Source organism: Pteropus alecto, unplaced genomic scaffold, assembly GCF_000325575.1.
Source record: "Pteropus alecto unplaced genomic scaffold, ASM32557v1 scaffold81, whole genome shotgun sequence".
NCBI lineage: Eukaryota > Metazoa > Chordata > Mammalia > Chiroptera > Pteropodidae > Pteropus > Pteropus alecto.
In genome coordinates this window covers 6,076,090-6,097,172 of record NW_006433378.1, presented here as the reverse complement: position 1 = coordinate 6,097,172, position 21,083 = coordinate 6,076,090, and the positions used below count along the sequence as shown (strand labels likewise).

At 38.5% G+C, this 21,083-nt stretch overlaps 1 protein-coding gene across 1 annotated transcript in view; it reads right to left on the bottom strand.

The window, feature by feature from the left end:
• The window catches only part of VEPH1 (ventricular zone expressed PH domain containing 1), a 186,273-nt gene that overhangs the window by 94,263 nt on the left and 70,927 nt on the right, over positions 1-21,083 (bottom strand). The window contains 2 exon segments of the mRNA XM_025044232.1: position 1; positions 3-28. The exon segment at position 1 is cut by the window's left edge and continues 191 nt beyond it. Coding sequence (XP_024900000.1) covers position 1; positions 3-28 — 27 coding nt within the window.

Sequence of the window (21,083 nt, the reverse complement as noted above, 5' to 3'; positions counted from 1 at the left end):
GGAATGGCAGGCAGCTCCTGGCTCTCTCCTGCCAAGAATAATGAAGAAAAATGTACAGCTGTTGATGGGAATGTAAACTAGTGCTGCCACCATGAAAAACTGTGTGGAAGTTCCTCAAGAAATTAAAAATAGAACTATCAGATGATCCAGCAATCCCACTTCTGGGAATATATTCAGTGGAAATAAAATCATTATTTTGAAGAGATATTTGTACTCCCATGTTCATTGTAGCATTATTCGCAAGAGCCAAGACATGGAAACAACCTACGTGTTCTCTGGGAATATATTCAGTGGAAATAAAATCATTATCTTGAAGAGATATTTGTACTCCCGTGTTCATTGTAGCATTATTCACAAGAGCCAAGACATGGAAACAACCTACGTGTCCAATGATAGAAGAATCGTTAAAGAAAATGTGGTATACACATACAATGGTATATTACTCGGCCATAAAAAAGAATGAAATCCTGCCATTTGAATTAACATGGATGAATCTGGAGGGCATTATGCTAAGTGAAATAAGCCAGACAGAGAAAGAAAAATACTCCATGGTATCACTTATATGTAGAATCTTAAAACAAACAAACAAACAAACAAAAAACTTATACAAACAGACTGAAAAGTGATTGGAGAAATAAGGAGAGTTAAAAGATATAAACTTTTAGTTATAAGATGAAGAAGGTCTGAGGATCTAATGTATAACCTGGTAACTATAGTAGATAACATTATATTGTGTAATTTGAAATCTGCTAAAATGTGTCAAGTGATGGACTGAGTTAATTAACTCAATGAGGAGAATCCTTTCACAACATATATGTATATGAAATCATCAGATTGTACACTTTAAACATGTTGTCATTTAACTTATCAGTTATACCTTAATAAAGCCAGGAAAAAAAATAACAATGAAGAACAAAGATCCATATTTTCAAAGAAAATCAGAGCCCCATGATGAACAGATGATAATTCTATGGGAGTTTACTAAAACAGCTAGCTGGAGCTAAACAATGTTTCATTCATAGTGCCTCTCGATCAGCTTCTTTGAGTTTTTTTTTTTTCCTGATTTCTAGGATTCCTGTTACTCCTTTTTATAAATATGTAAATAGTCTCATTAACCTATCTCGCCAGGTTCAAATCTCTCAACCACCATTAATGATCTTACCCCACACATCTACCTTTCCCAACTTTGTGTCCTTCTCTGGCCAGTCTCCACACCTGTGACTCCCTAACTCCACCTACACAGGGAGGCCTGGTCAGTGGCACCCTCCGTCCATCCATCTGTCAGATAATGCTATGTATCACACTGGTGTCCAAAATTGACCTCCTCTCTACATGACAAGCTCACTCATTTGTTCACTTTTAGCACCTTTCAACATGTTCCAGAGCGTATGTGCCTGGTCAAATGAGTAGATTGTATTACCTAGCTTTAATCTTAGTTAACTCTCACAAGTGACTGAATAGGTTTCTTCAAAGAAACTGAAGATGAAGGGCAATATGAAACATGCAGGCATGAATGAATAACATGAAAATGGCTTAGCTGACATCTCCTATACCCATCATAACTCCTCATGAACTGCATTATTTAAGCATGATGAGGAGTTATCCAAAAAACATTTGTAATTATCAAGAACATTATTGGAAATGTAGATTTGAGCGCCAATATAAATGATAATATACCATTAATAAATAAATATGGCTTATTTCATCTTTAACTCTTTTAAAGTCTTATTTTTTATATATATATAAATTGTTCACAATATTAGTGTAACAGAAAATATGTATAATTATAAGTAACTATATATTGGAAGTTGATACTCAAAATCCTTTTAAGTGCTAGATGTACAGTTTGAAATTGTTCTTCTAGCTAGGAATTCCTTTTTACCTTTCATTATGACATGTGAAGACTTAATCCCTTTCCAGATGTAATTCCTGTCCTGGCTTCTCTGCAAAGCCATCCCCAGTGACCTCTTCTGCCTGAATTTTCACCACATTAAAGATTCTTTTTAAAAGTCTTATTTTGCACTCGATTGCACTCGATCATTTGTTTACTCATGCTTTTATTCAGTCAACAAATAGTTATTTCATCCTATGATATGCCTGCGCTAGACTCTAGATGACAAAGGTGAATGAGAAGTGGTTTTTGCCTTTAAGGGACCTGCAATTCCCCTTTCATTTATAATTCTCTAATGGTTACATGTACCAGTCAAATCTCCTAAAGGGGCTACTTCTCATACATCAATCATCCTCCTGGCACAGAACTGAGCCTGTAGAGCCTACACCCAATGTGTATGTCTCTGTTCACTGATTTAAGCAAACCTTATGTGCCAAAATACGACCTGACAAATAGAGCATGTAGTTGCAAAGGAATCTGTGCTTTACAGAAATATTTATTACAGGACAGATTTAAGTAGTGAAGTTTTCTACTCTTTAATACTTAACTTGATTTTCAAAGATTCCATATACAGTTGACTGGAGCACATCTCTTGGGGCAGTAGAGTACACAGTTTGACAGCTAATTGAAGAGATATTTATCCATTAAAGGATAAAAATATTAGATGGATGAAAAATAAAGACCATTGGAACAAGTTCTAGATAGCCCATTTTATACGTTGGCTCATACAATTGGCAGGTTACAGAAGGATACTTAAATACTCTTAAGTCTAATATATATATTAATATATATATTACAACATAGATGCTTTCATTCATGCAAGGGCTCCATATGTCGACTCACAGTATGCAATGCATCACAAGGACATTTTCCATCCCCAATTTAAAGGAAAAAAGCTGGATGTGGGGTCCCTACCATGTGCCAGGCACTGTTGCAGAAGCTAGGAACACAGCACTAAAGAAAAAAGATAAAAATTCCTGCCATGATAATGAGGCAACAGATTAATAAACAAAATGTGTGTGCAAAATACATAGTGTGTTGGATGGAGAAGTGTACCCCAAAGAGAGATAGAGCTGTACATGGAGTCCCAGGGAGGGAGTCAATGTTGAATAGTGTAGTTGGGCCAGATCTCACAGAAAAGGTGAATTCAACAAGATTTTAGACTCTAAACCCAACATTCTCAGGAACATAGAAAATAATTACAGTAAAAGTTGTTCTGTTTGATACACAGGGAGGTCAGAAGATGTAAGAACTGGGACACGGGAGATATAACATTTTACTGATGAGAATGTAATTTTAAATTTCAAGTAACTTCCTCAGCTTCTGATTCAGACTCCTCTTTAGCAGTTTTTTTTTTTTTCTGTGTCCCAAACATTTCATTTGCCTTTCTAAGTGTCCCTGTGGTTTCATTATTAATTCTTCTTCCCATAAAAATTAACATGCCCTTTCTTTAAAGCATTTTTTTCTTAAAGGTGAAGATGGCTGTGTGGGTATTTGCTGAAATCAACTTAATTCTGGATGATCTTATGGCAGCCAAATGGAGCTGAAGGAAAAATTAATCGCAGAGCAGAAACAAGAAAAGTTATAACTGCTCTGAAACTAAAATGCAAAACCAAGCCAAACTCACATGGTTTGTTCTGAAACCTTGGAGCACATCCATGTGCCTCTCAAGGGTAACAGATATAATTTTGTATTAGAAAGTGTAATATTAGGGTAAGAAGGGTTAGTCTGATTTCTTTCTCATTTCCATGATATTTTGTCTCTGGGGGCCAGTGACTGCAGTTTTCTTCTTTCAGTCATCCCTCTGTGGGGACAGGGTCAGCGCCACCTGTAAGCCTTAATTGCGGGCCTGACTTCATCCCTTCTGACATAAACTGATTATTATTAAAATAATAATAGCTGACCCACAGAAAGCACTTAATCTAAGTACCAAGTGTATTCTACATGCTTTTAATGTATTTATTCATGTATTTCTCCCAGTAATACTATGAGTTAAGTCCTGTGATCACTGTCATTTTATAAGAAGGAAACTGAGGAACAGATAGAAGACTAACTTGCTCAAGGTCATACTGCCCTCTCCGTCTCTACAGCTGGGTCTTCATTGGTTATATCCCAGCCCCTCTCATCAAAAATCCCAAACCCACTCAAGCACATAATTTTCCATTCCCTTTTCTTCCTATTTCTTGTTCATTATCAGTTATGTGCTCCTTTTTATTTAATTGTTTTTGATTTAGTGATATAAACATCATAAATACTCTGTAAATACAAAACAGACCAGCAGGTCTTAAAACTTCTGGTCACAGGATCCCTTTACTTTCCTAAAAATTATAGAAGACCCCAAAGAGTTTTTGTTTCTCTGAATTATACCTATTGATATTTAACATATATTAAGTTAAAATTGAAAAATTAAAACAAAACAAAACAAAACAAAAACTTCTGGAGATATTTTCAGTTGTTCCAGCTGGGGAATGGAACGAAGACCAAGCAGTGGGAATCTAGTGGGTAGAGGCCAGAGAAGCTGTTCAACACCCTACAATGTACAGGACAGCCCCCAACAACCAAGAATTATCTGGCTCAAATGTTAATAGTGCCAAGGCTGAGAAAACCCGAGTTAGGTGAAACTGGCTATCCCCCTCGCCCCGCTCCCTGAAAGTACGTGGTGGTAAAGAGTACGGCTGTGAGTACGTTTTGGTGCCACTCTCTTGATGTGTGCTCAAGCACTAGCAATTTTACCCATCATTGCTTTTGCCCTTTCAGTGCAAATGTTAACACAGTGATGTATGAGGTCAATGATGTATAAGTGTTATTGTGAAAATAGCTTTGACCTCACAGATTCCCTGGAAGGGCCTCAGGAGTCCATGATCACACTGAGAATTGATGAACTCAAGTCAAGCGTCTGCAAACTTTTTCTATAAAGGCCAGACAGTAAGTATTTTTGGCTTTATGGGCCATATGGGCTTTGCTGTGAGAGGACAGCTACAGACAACAAGTAAATGAATGGGCGTGGCTGGAGTTGGCTCAAAGGCAGTAATTTGCTGACCCCTCAACTAGATCGGATGCTTGCAAAATTGCTTTGGCCATTCTATTCATTTTTATCAGTGTTATTTTGTTTTTTAAATACTGCTACTCCTATCTCGTAAAGCTCCTCTGGTATTCTTTGTCAGGATAATAGACTGGAACTCGGAAAGTGGCCAAAAATGAAAATGCGGGTGCCTGGTTATGATGTTGCTAGTTTCCCTTTATTAAGCATCCACGACGTGCCAGGTACTTGGCATATGCTTCCTCACTTAATCCTCACAACAACCTTGCAAAACGGGTATCAGAATGAGGATACTGATGTTAAGAGAGCCAATCACTTGACCAAGGTTACACAGATAGAGAATAGTCACAGTGACACAGCAAGATTGCATCAAGATCTGCCTGATTCCAGAGTTCGAATATTTCCATTTTGTCCAGGCTGAAAAACATCGTTTAGTGCCTTGTATGCTGCAACCTTCCTCTCTCTTTCACCCATAGAAGCATCACCAGCTGATCACAGTGCTCTTCTCTGCTGATCCCGAGATCCTTTCTCTCCACTACCCTCCTATGAGTGGTCCTCGTCCCTGGCTGCACATTAGAAACAGCTGAGAAGCGTTTAGAATAATTCTAATGCCCTTTATTAAGCATCTACTATGTAACCTCCCACCCCCATTCCTATTTAATTTCATTGTAATGGGTGGGGTCCAGGCCTAGAACTTTTTCAAACCTCCCAGATAATTCTAATGTGCAACCAGAGTTGAGAATTGCTAGTCTGTAAGAGTCCCAAATCTCGGAAAATTTGATAATTAGCTGATTTAGGAAGTGTGAATTTGGTCCTGAAATCTATACTTTTCTCTCCTCTATTTTTTATCAATTTACAAAAGAGTAAGAGAAAATAATATATTTGGCTGCCTACATGAAAATATTTTACTATTGGGCATCTGTTATTTTTGCTTTATTTTACTGTTATTTATTTTTTTTATTTTATAATGAAGAAATTATTATTTTTCATCACAGCTCAACTCTGAAGTCTCTATGCACGAAAGAAACACTTACTATGGCCATTAGAAATGTAAAATCAAATGAGCTTATTGTTAGTGCTTTCTCAATGAAGCTTTGCCAGGGAGATCCCAGGCTTTCTTGGGAGTCCTCTGAAGTCTAAGTGGAGCCAGAGGTGCTTAACTGCTTGGGGGTATGTATATTCCATGAGTCTCTTAGCTCCAGACAGTTGGAGGTTTTGTATTGGTCCCTCCCCTCACTCCAATTCTTTGGCTTCAAGAAACTCTGGAGGATGGAGACCAATTCTTTCTGATTTGTCTTGGGGTTTCCCCAATTTTAGCACTGAAAGTTCCTCACCCTGGGAAACCTCTACCTCCTTGTTTCGACCCTCTTACTATACACAGGTGGTCTATTTGGTGCCACATTTTTCTCATCTTTATGCTTTTTGTTGATAATTTCACTGTTTAACTGGTGAGTAACTGATAGATAAGGTTCTCCTCCCAAATAAAAAGAGACATATGGCTTTTCTATAACCAGACATTGCTCTGTGTACATTAGGTACTGCCTGGATCTGTGGCAGCCATCGTACAAGCATGAGGGGGCATGCTTTTGGAAACAAGTCAATATACTGAGGATGGTGAGGCTTGTCATCAACATTGCAGAACTTTTGAATACAGCTTAGAACCACATCTTCCAGACTTCTTGTTATATGAGATAAAGATTCTCATTATTGAAGCCAGCTTTAGTTGGATATGGTATTACCAAACTCATCTTAGCTGACACAAATACTTCATGACATTGTTGCAAGAAATAATGAAATAATATCTATAAAGGGCCTGGCATGAAGCAAATAATATTTAAAAATATTAGCAATCAATTGTCATTATATTATTTTTAATAAGATCTGATGATACCAGAAATATCAGTGAGTTAAAAAACAAGCCACTTGGTAGGGCCCTAGTGTTTTATTATAAATATTACTATTTTCCATGCCAGGCATACTTTTTGGCATATAGTAAATGTTAAGTGGTTTTGAATTTATTTGACATTATGCAATATATGCTGCATATGAAAGAATGTATATAAATATATTTAAGTAATGAAATATAACTTTAGCAATACCATTGAAGGCATCTCTGTACCCCTCCCCTGCGCCTCTCCCTTCCTCTGAGTACCTTCATTGTAGGTATTCTTGGTTCTTTGTCCTGTTCAACTGGAAGACTTTTGGTACCCCTTATTCTGTTGTCTGTGTAGAGTTTGAGGTATTAAACTTTAAAATAACATTTCAAATATTCTATTGACTGATGAGTTTATAGTCACTCTTTTTAGAAAATCCAAACAATGACCGAGTCAGAGTTGTTGTTACAAACCTGTTAACGCTGCTTTTCTGTTAGATTCAGCGGGTCTGTCAGAACAGTGTGTTAATGTTTCTCCATCCCAACCACTGCTATACTCAGGCCTCCCTGCTCTGCATTCATCCAGAGACACCTTCTAGCAATAGCCTAAATCGTTCTACTGCCTACAATCTCCCCTTGAAAAATAGGAATGGTTGAGGCTTTCCAAAGCCTCTCTTTACTGCAGGTAATATAGAATAGGGAAGTAAGAGACTAGCAAGGCAAATAAGAGTATTGGTTCTTCAAACTGACAGTAAATGTGCAAGAATTTCTTTGGTTAAATATTCGCAGAGGAAATTCCACCCTCAGAGATCAGAGAAGTGGCAGTACCATGTAAACCCTCACAGCTGAGTCTCTTGGCCGAGCAGGCGTGGGCAGTAGTGTGGTAGTAACTAACAGTGTAGACTCAGAACTTCCTTTGTGAGTTTGAATCCTGGCACTGCGACTGGCCAATTGTGGACCTTGGGCACGTTACTTATCTCCAGGAATCAGTTTGTAAAATGGGTTAATAACAGTGCCTGCTTTCTAGAGTGGCTGTGAGGATTCAGTAAGTTAAAAACAAAGCATTCAGAACAATGCCTGGTACATGGAAAAGCTAAATAGATGTTAGCTCTTATTGCTTGAGTGTCAAAAATCCTAAATGCAAATGCAAACATATTTAAATTATCACAAAAAATAAAACAAGGTGTCTCAGAAACAACATATCCTTAATTTTTTCCAAGTAAGTTATTTTATAAATTAGTAAAGGTTTGGAAGTTCTAGAAATGTCTGAAACCCCCAAACCAGCTCTGTATAAGCAAATATGGGCCAGTGTTTTAATAAACTGCCAAAAGGTTTACCCTGAAGTGAAAAATGCTCATTTACTGAGAAAGCCTGTTTCCTTTTTTAAAAAGGTTACACGATTAAGTCAAAACACTATACAATTTAAGATTTTCTTAGTGACTTGAATCTAATTTTAGCTTATTGTCTGTACATAGCTAGATCTTTTTTCTCATTACAATCATTTCCCAATCTTTTCAATCTTTTCTTGTGTCTGAAGTAAAAATATTCTACTATTATAACATTTTCAATCCCACAAAAAAGTTGCTCTTATTGGAGTAGGCAAGACAGTAATGGTCAAGCTATTCAGTAATCCACATATTCCAAGATAATCGTATAATTAATAAATATTATTCTTCAAAAAGGACAAGCATAAATACTTCTAGTCTTAAAATATTAGTATAAAAATATATACAAAATGCTTGCATGGTAAGTAGGCATTAAATATTGTTAGTTTGCCATATTCAAAAGCTAAGATTCAATAATTTTTTAAAAGAACATTGAGAGGACAAGCTCCTTGAAATTCTTTTTTATAAATAGAGAAAAAAAAAACATTGTTAATGTCTTTCTTAGGCAGATATACCTCTAATTTTAAGCTTGTTTTAAAAATAGCACTCCAAAAAATCATATTCCACCATTCTTTAATTCTCTAATCATATCTCATTTTTTTATACTGTGGCTTGGAATAATTGAACATATTTTTCTTCTTATTAATAAGCAAAACTCTATTAGAATTTAAATATATTTACGTATTCTAAATGACTATTTAATCCAATGTATATGGAATAAGTTCCCCTTCTTTCCTTATTATTTTTGATTCCGTTTGCATGATTTCAGGAACTCATAGTTTCTGTGGGCAAATGTGAGAGTAATAAATCATGCCAAGTAAAACAATACTGTCTAGGCAAAACAAATTTTTAAAAATAAGTCCCATAATAGTCAAGAAACAGCTGATGAAAACGGATGTATCTTTTGTTTTGAATGAACCTTAAATTTTATAACGTGGCAAAAATTAAGGATCAACTGGACTCAGTTCAACTTTATACATTTGGCACAGATTGCTAAAATAAACCCCACCCTTGTAAAAAAAAAAAGTATAACTTTTGTATTTGTAAAGTAAAAATGGTTTTTATTTAAATATGGAGCTTACTATGTCTTCCTAAAAAAAGATGTTTGAAATAAACTGACTTTGATTTAAGATAGAAATTAGAGAATGTGATAGATAGCTTATCTTCATACTTTGCTATTTGAGACAATAATATAATCAAATAAATTATGTTTTTAGTATGATTTTTTTTTAAAGGTCAGAAAACTGGTCTGCTGTCATATAAATTTTTCCAATTTATTTTTCACAAAACAGCATTTTGTGTTGCTACGTTTACCTTTGAAAACCCAAACCTCTCTTCATTTGTGCTGAGTTTATTTCCCAGCATCTTTTCTTTGCATTGACCTCTAAATACTTGCAGACTGTAAGCTTGTAGAAGTCCATCTAATTTGAACTTCGAACATAATGTTATTTTGTGGATTGATAAAAGATTTAGAAGTTCTATAGTTCAGATTTACTCTCTAAAATCTGGGGGCTTGGGAACTTAGCCTTTTAAAGGTAAGTTTTTTTGTGTGTGGGCTCAAGAGACTCAGAATGAATAATACGGAGCCAGAATTTCTTCTCCCACCAGACTATGGTCCCCTCATGTAAATGACCTCTCATTGATTATCCCGGACAATGGTTCCACTATTTCTTTTGCTTCAATTAAGCAAACTTTTGAAAGATTAGTAGGGGCTTTAGCATTGAAACATTTCTAGAGAACTCAAAGCAGCGGCACATCCTTAATGACACGATATCTGTTTAGCAAATGTGGTGTAATCACAGAATGATAGAAAAAAGTAACCACAGAGCTTCTGGCCCAGTCATGGAAACCATTTTGAAGAAAGATGCTTATTATGGGTCCAGAAAGAAAGAAAAGAAATAGAAAAAAAGAAAGGAAGAAATTGTGTTTGAACCTTTTGCCAGGAAAAAGAAGTGTTTCGTGCTCATTAACAATATGGTAAGATTTAACTCAGTCCAATTATACAGCAGCTACCACTGAAATTTTTATAATTTCTTCATTACGTTACATAATTCACTCAGTATATAATTAAATACAAGATGCCTATCTTTCTTTGCACCTACTTATTTTTTAAAAATAGCCAGATTTTTTTCTTAGTAGCTAAGATATTACTCCCAAAATACAAGTTAAACAGAAATATTTTGGATAAGCATTAGTTCATTACTAATAGGAGATAATGAAATAGAAAAATGTAGTTTGCAAAAGTGTAAAATTTGTCTGAGATTAGAGATTTCCTTAGCTAAGAGAGTTTGATATAGTTTTTTGTTTTTGTTTTTGTTTCGGTCCTAGAGAAACTATATTTTCACAGTGAACTGCCTTAACTGCTTATTGGAAGTAAGTAGGACATAAAAAAATAAGTAAATTAAAATATGCAAACAAATTGTAGGATGGCATTTTGAAGGTAAGTCTGGCCAAGGTATGTCCCCCCTCCCTACCTCAAAAAAAAAAGTTTAAAATATACTAGTACAGAGAAAACAATTACTTTTCAAATTGCTTTCTGCTCATTTGTGAGTTTACCTTGATGCAAACAGCGGAAGTAAAACAACTTTTTAGGATTTTTAGATAGGGTTGCATTGAGATCTTAAATGGACTCATGGTTTGTCTTAGTCCATTCAGGATGCTATCACAAAATATCACACACTAGGTAGCTTATAAACAACAAACATTTATTTCTCACAGCTCTGGAGGCTGGGAAGTCCAAGATCATGATCTGGTAGATTTGGTGCTTAGTTTCTTGGAGGAAGGGAGGCAAGGTAGCTTTCTTGGGCCTCTTGTATAAGGCCACAATCTCATAAAGGCTCCACCCTTATGACCTAATTACTTTCAAAGGCTCCACCTGCTACTAACATCACCTTGGGGGTTAGGTTTCAACATTTGAATGGCGGGGGGCATTCAGATCATACCAGTATTTAATCTTGCCATTTCTCAACAGAATGACAGAAGGGTTACCTCACTGTATCTACTGTTTCCACTGTATCAACTATATAGGAGCATAACATATGTGCTTCTTGCCTTCAAGGTCATTCTCACTTTCTAAGGTAGAAGAAGGTAGTCTATTTCCTTCAGGAAATCTTTGTAACTTCTACTATTTCCTCCCATCATCCTCTATCCCTGCTGTGAGTCCCATGTCTGGCTGTGATCCATGTTCTCAGCTAGGGATAGGACTCTGGATTTAGAATGTTACATTAATGTAGTAGGGTGCCTGTGCTTAACTTATGTAAATAAGATTCAGCTTATTGTATCACACATGTGTGGCAGAATGCCACTATTGTTCTGCCATATATAAAGCCCATGCGGTCCCCTAGCACAAAAGCGTACACTCCCTGCAATCAAGTTTCATTCTCATGTCGGCTCCTTGTGCATTCGTTCAACTGGGCATCTCACCACCAAAACCTTCCCTTCTTGATCAGCTTGGCGCTGACGTCTGCCAGTTTAATTTGTACCTACCAGTCTTAAGGAGAAGTTGGTAAACAAACAGAGCTTTAGGAATGTGGAGCTGTCATAAAGAAGATGGGCTCTGAAAAGTGTTTTGAATGAGGAAAGGGGCATTTGAATGAGATAAGGACTATCAGGGAGAATGCTATCTACTGCCTGAAGGAAGCTTGCCCTCCACAGAGGAAGGCAGTAGAAGAGCCTGAGAGAATGGTGAGGATGGTAAGAGCTTAGCATAACCCAGGGATTTCCGAAACCAACTATACTTAGCACATAAAGATTTCAATAATGTGAAGTCGTTAGGAAAGTTCTCCACTTTTCTGGGGAACGGCCAGCTATTTGAAACTCTATGGGATCCACATAGCACTAAAGTTAGTAAATATTACTTAGATCATTTTCATTTATTCTTGTTCTGGGAACACTTATTTTTTAGTCGTCACGAATATATTAATCTTAAATAGCAAAAACTATTCCTTTATAAGCTTTAGATTTATTACTTAAGAAGAAAATAATGATGTAAAGATACCCTTCTCAGTGTAATTTCTAATGTGTTATCTACATGTATTCATATAGATGGCAAGAATCATTCTGGTTAATGCTGAGAACTGTAATGAACGTATCAGCAGGAGTCTACTACACATCAGCCAACTGTCAGATGCATCTTTTCTTAGAAGCTTTAGCTTAGTTCATGTGAACCAGTACCAAGTTCCCAACTCTAACTCACTACAAAATAAATGTAGACTTAAATTTTTTTGATAAATCTCTGGGGGTTTCTATAGCAGATAAACCCTGCAGGGCCTGGGTCCTTGAGACAAGTGTCTCTAACACTTTCATGTGCATACATATCACCTGGGGATCTTGCTAAATTGTAGATTCTGATTCAAGTTCCCAGGTGATGCCCAATGCTGCTAGTCTGGCGACCACACACATTTGTCAGCAAGTATACTGATAAACTCTGAAAACCAGTAACCATCACCCATGACTGGAATCTGTTGCCTGTAGTTTTCCTGGTCCTCCTTGAACACAACCTGCCTTGTTGTCAGCTGTCATTTACTAGTATAAGACGCCGATGCTCGGTTAAGTTCCAATCTCTACGGAACAGCTGGTTGGCAAATATCTGTGGGCCACTTGCTATATATAAGCTCCTTACCGGGATGAGTGGTGCAGGGAGCGTGAGGAAGTGTAAGGCATGGTTCTTTCCTTGTGAATGTTTAGAGTGGGTTGGGAGTGTATGTATTCATACACTGAATAAGTGAATGAATGAATGAATGAATGAATGAATGAAAGCGAATGTGACTAGAAGAAAATCAGGTGCTGAACTCCAGGTTACAGACGTACACTATCAAAGGGTCAGAGCAGAGGAGATTGTCATGGCCTGGGGAGGTATGGAAATGCTTCCTCATTGGATTAGACTCTCCAGAAACAGACACACTCTGAGATGATTTAAGTGCAAATCGTCTATTTGGAAACTGCAGGAGACCATTGGGGGAGCAGAAGAGTTTGGTAGCGAAGGAAAGTGGCTCAGAAAGGGTGCCTGGAAATTCTGGGGAAACGTTATCTCATAAATCCCCCATCGCTGGTGGAGGGCTGCTGGCATCTATCCTGCTATGACTGTTATGAGAGTGGCTTGTGAAGTTGGGGAAAGTCGTAGGCAAAGAAATGGTGGTGCTGGAAGTTGGAAGTAGCAGACTTATACCAAGTGATTTAAGTCTGAGGGCCATGGTGGTGATGGTGGGGGTGGGCATGCATTGCTGCTGTCCTTGTGAGAGAGCAGCAGGATTTGAGCTGGAATTAGCAACTACTTCACCCTCTCAATCTCCCTGTAGCCAATGGCCAATTGTCCTGGATTCATTCACTTCTTGAGCCCAAGGCTGGAAGGGGGCAGTCACTATGCAGAAACGTTCTGCTTTTCTTGGGGCAAGCACACACTTCCCTCACGGATTTTGCTGTAAGAAAGTCAGATGGTGCCCCTTTGAAGAAAAAAAGATCAGATCTGTGGGGACAATCTGACTGGGAAGCCCGCCAGGCAGAGGCCTCAGCCTGCTCACAGAGGACCTGATTTGGATTTGGTTAGTTAGCCTCAATTATAGTTGATAATTACAAGACATTGCTGAAAATTGTTGCAACATCTAACTTTTATAACCATTATTTACGACTCTATGTTTGCAACTATTTGTGGAGACTGTTTGTCCTTTTCCCAGGCTTGGTGTCTTGGGAACGGAAGTACATAGTATTCATTTACTTTTCTCCATCATGAAGAGAAACAAGATACTGTTCCCAGGTCACCTGGGCTCTGGCAGTGAATAAATTTAGAGAGAGAAGGAAGAAGGTAGGAAGTGTCTATTACTCAGTGAGGAGTTTTTGTAATCTGTACCCAGTCTACCTTCCAGCTTCATCTTTCTCCCTTGCCATTCAATACTCCAGGCGCTTGAAACTCTTCAATATCCAGAAGACTCTGGGTCCTTCCCCAACTGCTTGCCCTTGCTCTCATGGATTCCTTCTCATCCTCCCATGACATAATCCCATCATCTGACAAGCCCACTTTATACCACATTCCCCGACTCCCCTATGCAGGGTTATGTGCTTCCTTCTTGATCCAGTCCAGAAATCATGAGTAACAGGCACCAAATTAAATTTGAATCACTTGCTTATACATCTCCCTCATCCTCATTCACTGTGAGTTTTTCTAGGACAAGGACCATGTCTTTCTCCTCTCAGTGTCCCCATCACAGTGTCCCCATCTCCTCTTAGTGTCTCCAGCTCTGGTCTTGCACCCAAAAAGAATTAGCAGTTCAACCCTATGTCATTGAAGAAGGGAGGATATAGAATATCAGCAGTTATTTGAAAGCATATTATGTATATATTCAAAGATTTTCTGTTTTTGTTGTCTTTACTCTGTGCAAGAGATTTATTTATAGTATTATTTATGATTGGCATGTAACCTTACAATATAAAAACAATAAAGCTATTTTAATTTTGGGATTAAAAAATCATCCCTAATTGATAACAATTCTTTCTGTAGGATTAAGTAGCAGTCGACTGGCACCAACTAAGGTTTGAGCAAACAAATCGCCAAAGTCATGGAGCCTATCAAAGTTTTAACTAACTTTACCATTTTGGGGGAAATTGTGGTTCTTAAGTCACAGATCCTTCCTGTTGTAGAACTGCTCCCAAATTCTTTAGTCTTGATTTACACGTTAAAGGCACAAACCGTTGACCCGGCCCCAATTTCTCAGGATGTTTTCCACAGTCAGGATGAGGACGGTCGTGTGGTCCTCAGTCGCCTTTGTCATTCTTTTCCTTTTCCTCCTGTAAGTGATTTTGTGGAAGGCCTGCCGGATGTCACAGAAACGCGACCTGCACAAGATGTGTGTCACTTCTAAACGTGAAAAGTGTCCATGACTCTGAGCCCAGAAAGGATGTAATAAAATACGCCCCGGTGTTTGGCCAGCATATCCCAGCTAGTTAGGAAAACAAGGCAGAGGGCACAGGATTTCACAGCCACCCTGGCAGCGGCTGCACTCAGAGGGCACGCCATTTGATTCTTCACAGGTGCAGACTGTGGGTCTCCAGCTGAGGAAAACAACCAGCCATAGCATCCTTCCACCTGCTATGAGATCATTTGTAAAGAGCAATTCAAAGCATCATCTGTCAGTTTCCACCGCATAGGTCTGCTGCCTTGCAGATCTGGAATAGGGGGGAAAACATGGCTACAAAGTATGTGCTGCTAACCAGTGGTGCCTTCTAATGAGACTAGGTCCCAGTGAGGATTTGACTATTAAACTAAAATTGTTTCAATTTGCTTGAGACTTAACTAGATGAACAGAACACATAAATTCAAAGCCACGTCTAAAAGAGTCTCTTTGCCATGTTAGGAAAAAGAGCTATAATAACTCCAGCACCCAAACAAGTGGGACGAAACCACTTGCTCAGCTGAGAGAGTGTAATGAGTGAAGAAAATAATGAAAACAAACAAACAAACAAACAAAAAAACAAAAAAACCCCTCTAGACCTCTAGTATTGAAACATTCTATTTCAGTTCTCCATGGACAAGAAAAGTCAATTTTGCCTGGTTTAATTTAAACCACTTCAGTTTAGTTAATGAGAATTAAAAAAAAAATTGCTACAAACTTATTTGAATCGTTTTTATAGGTGGGGAGCTGGAGACCACCCGCCCTTTATAAAAGGCAATGCAGTTCCAATGCCCCCAAGAAAACAAGGCCTATTTTAAATTATAAATTTTTTTTTTATAAAATATGGCTTTGTTATTGTTTTTGTCACTCTTATTCCCCTCAGGAAAAATGCTCTGCAGTATAAATATAAAGCAGAAATACATTTCACCAAAACAAACAAACAACAACAAAAAAAAACCCCACAAAAAACAACAACAAAAACAAACAAAAAAAATCCACATAAACCAGTTATTTCCTAAAAAGGAAAGAATATAGCCAGTTCTACTTCACCCTTTAATGATACATGCAGTTATCTATGGTACCTTATTCCTTTCTGGTCTGGCCTTGTTTTGACTTCTCCTACATATATCCATCCATTCAGTCTCCTTCCCTGGAGAAGTGGGGAAGAGGCAAGCCATTTACCTGAATGCTGTCTGTTAGGCTTAAGTTTCAGTCCATATCCAAACATGAGCAGTGAGAAAGCCTTGGGCCACATCGAAAAAGGAAGTAATAAATTAAAGTGCTGACATTTATTGAATGTTTACCATTTGCCAGACACTGTTCTACATGGTTAAACTCTTTAAATCCTCACAACAAAACTGTGAGGTGACCAATATTGCTATTCTCATTTTACAGATGAGAAAACTGAGTCAAGATTGGTGATGGAACTTGCCCAAGGCCACACACTTGCTAAGTGGCTGAGTCAGGATTCAAATCAAAGCAATCTGACTCTAGAGCCCACACTCTTAGTCACGTTATATTGTACGGGGGTCCCCATGGTAAGCAAGATCATTCATGCGATGGATTCTTAAACAACACATGCTAAGTGGTGATGACTGCTCAGTCCATAATGAATATTCTTCAACCAGTTTGCTGCCTGCTAAGGGTTCATACGTGAAAACCTCCTTCCATGATACACACAATGTCATCTTTCTCTTATGTCGCCAAGGAGCCAGGATCTTTTAGAATCATAGATGGATATGCCTCATCACATGCTTTCTGACGCCATGTCCCCTGTCAAACTCATCCTCATCTTTCACCTGTTGGAAATCAGAGATAAATTGTGTGGGCTCTGAAATAACAAGTCCTCTCCCTCTTAATATTTTTTCATCCTTTCTCTTAAGTTATAATTATTTTGCCTATAAGAATTAGAGACTTGAGTGGATGAAAGTGGTTAATGAGAATCCAACCTTCAAATTCTTAATTAACAGTACTCTCGATGACTCATTCTTTCTTTTGACCACAGGTGAATTCAGATGGATAAGGTATAACTCCTTCTCTCTGCGAGCTCAGAGGCTCTTGGAGAAGAAATAGACATAACAGGTAAATTACAACATGGCACAGTCAGTATGACTTTTGAGGTACAACCAAAGTGCAGTGGGAGTAGAGAGGGGGGTGGTTAACTGCCTAAAGATACTGGGAAGAACTTATTATATAGGAGGCAATATTTGTTCTGGGTCTTAAAAGATAAGTAGAAGAAGGGGGTGGGGAATATCCAGGCAGCAGAATAGGCTGTGAAGATCATGACATATGAGAGCAAGGTGTGCCCAGGTTAAGATGTAAAATGCTAGTAGACAGAATGTAGGGGGATGGAGTAGCCTGGACAGCAAGAGCTAAAGCTAGAGAGGGAGGTTGGGTCCAAGCAAGGAGTTTAGATAGCATCCTAGTGGAAGAGCCAACAGAAGATTGTACAAAGAAATAGGATCATGCTCGTATTTTTAGGGAGAAAACTGGTAACCCTACAAAAGATGCACTAGAGTGGGAAGAAGCACATTCCTCTCTCATTAGCCCTCTCCAGCTAGGCAGATTTTTATTATGTTGCTGCTGCTGCTGCTGTTATTATTATTAGCTGAAATGTATCAAGCACTTACTATATGCCAGGCACTGAGCTAAGGGCTTTATGTGAATTATCTGGATATATGCATGGGGATAGACCCTTAGCAGCTCCTAAGAAGTCATTTCTGCTATTATCTGAGAGGTCTCCACAGAAATCTTCTCATATGAGAAAGACAAAAGAACCTGTATAATTTTGCCATGTTGAGAACATGTCTAATAAAATAATATTTCTTATGCATGCATTTGTTCAACGGAGCACACCACAGGAGTGGGGTGAATCCTGGCATGATGTGTTCTTTCCTGGACAGCGCTAAGGAAGGTGCACCTCAGTGGCAACAACTCATCAGTTGCCTCAGAAGTGATTTTTTCTGCCCGTCGGTCCTCCCAGTTCCACTCTCCATCCAATAGATATGCACCGGATACAGCACACACCTGAAAATGGCCCATGAGTCACTGTATATCTTCCTATACACAAGTACTATATGGCTAGTAAGTATGATTTCACGTAAACCTGGACCAAAAAAAAAGATCCTTGAAGTAATTTGGGAGACACAGAAAATAAGGATCTGTAGGGTTTAATTTTTTGTTTTATGTATACAACTCTCCTCTTCTGAGTGTAACGCAGATGGACGCTGCTATCGAGCTGTTGGAACAGTTTGCCCACCCAGATGGGATGTGATCTGAAAAACAGAGACACTGGTCTAGTTCCCTGCAGCCGGCCCTGGAGTTCTTACACCTGTCTGCACATGAGCACAGGTGAAGCATGTCAGTTAATAACTCGTGTGATTGATTTTGAGCTGATTCTACCTCTGAGGCTCTCCTTGGCCTTCATATCCCCTGGAGGCCCCCTTCTTCCTTTTAAGGATCAAATAATGCAGTTTGCTGGAAGCTGAAGACAGGGGATGGCTCCAACAACAGGCGCCAATTAGTCACAGATTGTGCACTTCAAAAGCTGGAGCAAGACACTCAAAAGCCGGATTAGTGTTTTTGCACTTCCAAAATCTTTCAATTCCTAGACACAAAATCATCCAATACTTGGAATCCCTGAATAATCTGAAATTTTTACTTTGGTGTCAAGGGAAAATGTTTAAATTAAGTCAATTTTTAGATAGTATCAGGATAGGACAAGGTAAGGATCCTAGAGCCTGGGATCACTGGGGTCCTGTGACTGTCTTACCATTAACGCTCTGAACATTTTTATGTCTTGTGTATACTCAGGTCCCTTTACCTCACATAGATCTGGCTTCCGAAACAGAAAATGATGGGGCCCTTTTAGGGCAAAGTTCCTGCTGCTTCCTCTTTATTGCAATTTCCTCCTCCATAGGTGTCCAGGATCACATACCAGATTTCTGCCCTCATGCCCACCTGAAAATGTACTGTGGAAATTTTGTTTCCTTTTGGAAAGAGGCTGGGTACAAATATACATACATATATATCTTGCCTATTGGTTTTGGTCTTTAGGGATATGGCTCCACAAGATTTTAGAAAGTTGAACAGGTTCACTCACATGAAGCACTTATTAGTTGCTTACACTATCATACTTATTCTCGGGTCATCTGAGCTTTGGCATTATTTAAAGCTAAAAGAAAGACTTTCTAATGGTGATATTTAGGCATTTGAAACAAATAAGAAGGAGCATTATTCCTGAGTAACGGAGCCTGACTGACATTTATAGGTGATTTTGTAAGGCTGATCTTAAATGAAGGAAATAATGGAATCAAACAATATCAGAGCAAGAAGGGAGGTAATCCTGTGCAAAACATTATTTTTTGAGGAGAGAGAAGAAACACCATGAAATAAAATGACTTGATGAGCTACAACAGAGACATTCTTTGTCTTCCATCTTTCTTTCTGCCCTTCTCTCTCAATTAACTGGACATGTGGCCATCAGCATACCGACTACATATTCCAGCCTCCCTTGCAGCGAGGTACGGTCACATGTGGCTTTGTTTCATTTTGCCAATGGGATATAAACCATAGGTTGTGTCTGACTGTCTGGAAGAGTCTTTTACCCCTTTTCCCTTCCTACTGGCTGAAATACTGACTTGACAGGTGGAGATGAGTGGCCGTCTTGGAGCATGAAATGGAAGCCATGTGCTCTTTGGCATGCTCAAGAATGGTAAAGCAACAAAGTAGAACAACCCTGGGTTTCTGCAACATAGAGTTCTAGACTAATTGCCTTCTAGAATTATTTACGAGCAAGAGATATAGATGTGTATATTTGTTTAAGCCACTGTTATTTTTAATTTTTGTGTTACTCTCAGCTACATCTAATCTAAACTGTTATAGTTTCCAGTAGCCTGGGAGAGTTTTTATTGATTAGCATGGCTTGATGGAAGAAGGCAAGATGGAGGATAGACAAGGCCTGATTCTAAGTCCAAAAGAGAAAATGCTTTAAATATTTTATGTCAAGTGATCTCAAATACTGATCCACAAACAGCTGCATCAGAATTACCCTGGCAGAGGGTCCCATAAATCCAGAGTTCTGGATCCTTTTCCTAGAGATTTTGATTTAGTAGATATTCTGTGGGGCCCAAGAACTTATATTATTAAAAAAGCTCCCCAGGTATTCTTGATATCCAGATACATTTGGAAGAGTTTAATCTAGAATCGTTCTCTGCTGGAGAGCTGAATCAGAACCACCAGATTTTTTTTTTTCTCCCTCAAACATAGATGCCTCCATGGGCACATGAGAATGAGAGACTGAAGGGGAGAGAGTGAGAGCAAGAGAGAGAGGAGAGATATCCCAAGTTCTGAAATAAGTGATTCCTCACGCTTTTCGGATCCCTTCTTCACCCTGTACCCACCTAGAGTCACACAAATGTCTCCTAATAGACCATTCTCTCTCAGGTTTGCCTTAATTCAGACGAACTTACAGTGACACAATTATATGTGGCTAATTTTTTTAAGTAGTTACATTTTCTGCGGGAAATCACTTCCAGTGTGCATTACTACACATTAATGAATCATAAATGTATTTCTGACACAAAGAACACCATTAAAGTATAGGAAGGGAACACTTTATAAAGCTATCAGTGTCTCCCACATCAGAAGTTGAATTTTTTGGTCCACAAAAAAATCAGCAGCATCAGCAGACTTAGTCAAACAGCTGTCAGCTGAAGTTGGCAAAAGCACTTGGGCCCATCAGCAGGTTCTCCTGGCAGCAAAGGTGATGGCATGGAAAAGTTACCAGAAGGCACATTGTGTCAGGCGTGCGACATTCCCAACAGCAGTGGATAGAAAGGGATTAGACTAAGCAGCATGTCAGTACCAAAGTAATCCTCTTACAAGATCCAGCCTCATGCTGACATGTGCAGGCTGCTTAGGAGCTCAGCTGTGCCACCTTCTTTGGGGAAGCTAGAGGAGAAGGGTCCTCCACAAGGAGGAAGTCTAGCGTTCACTGGGCTCTCTGCAA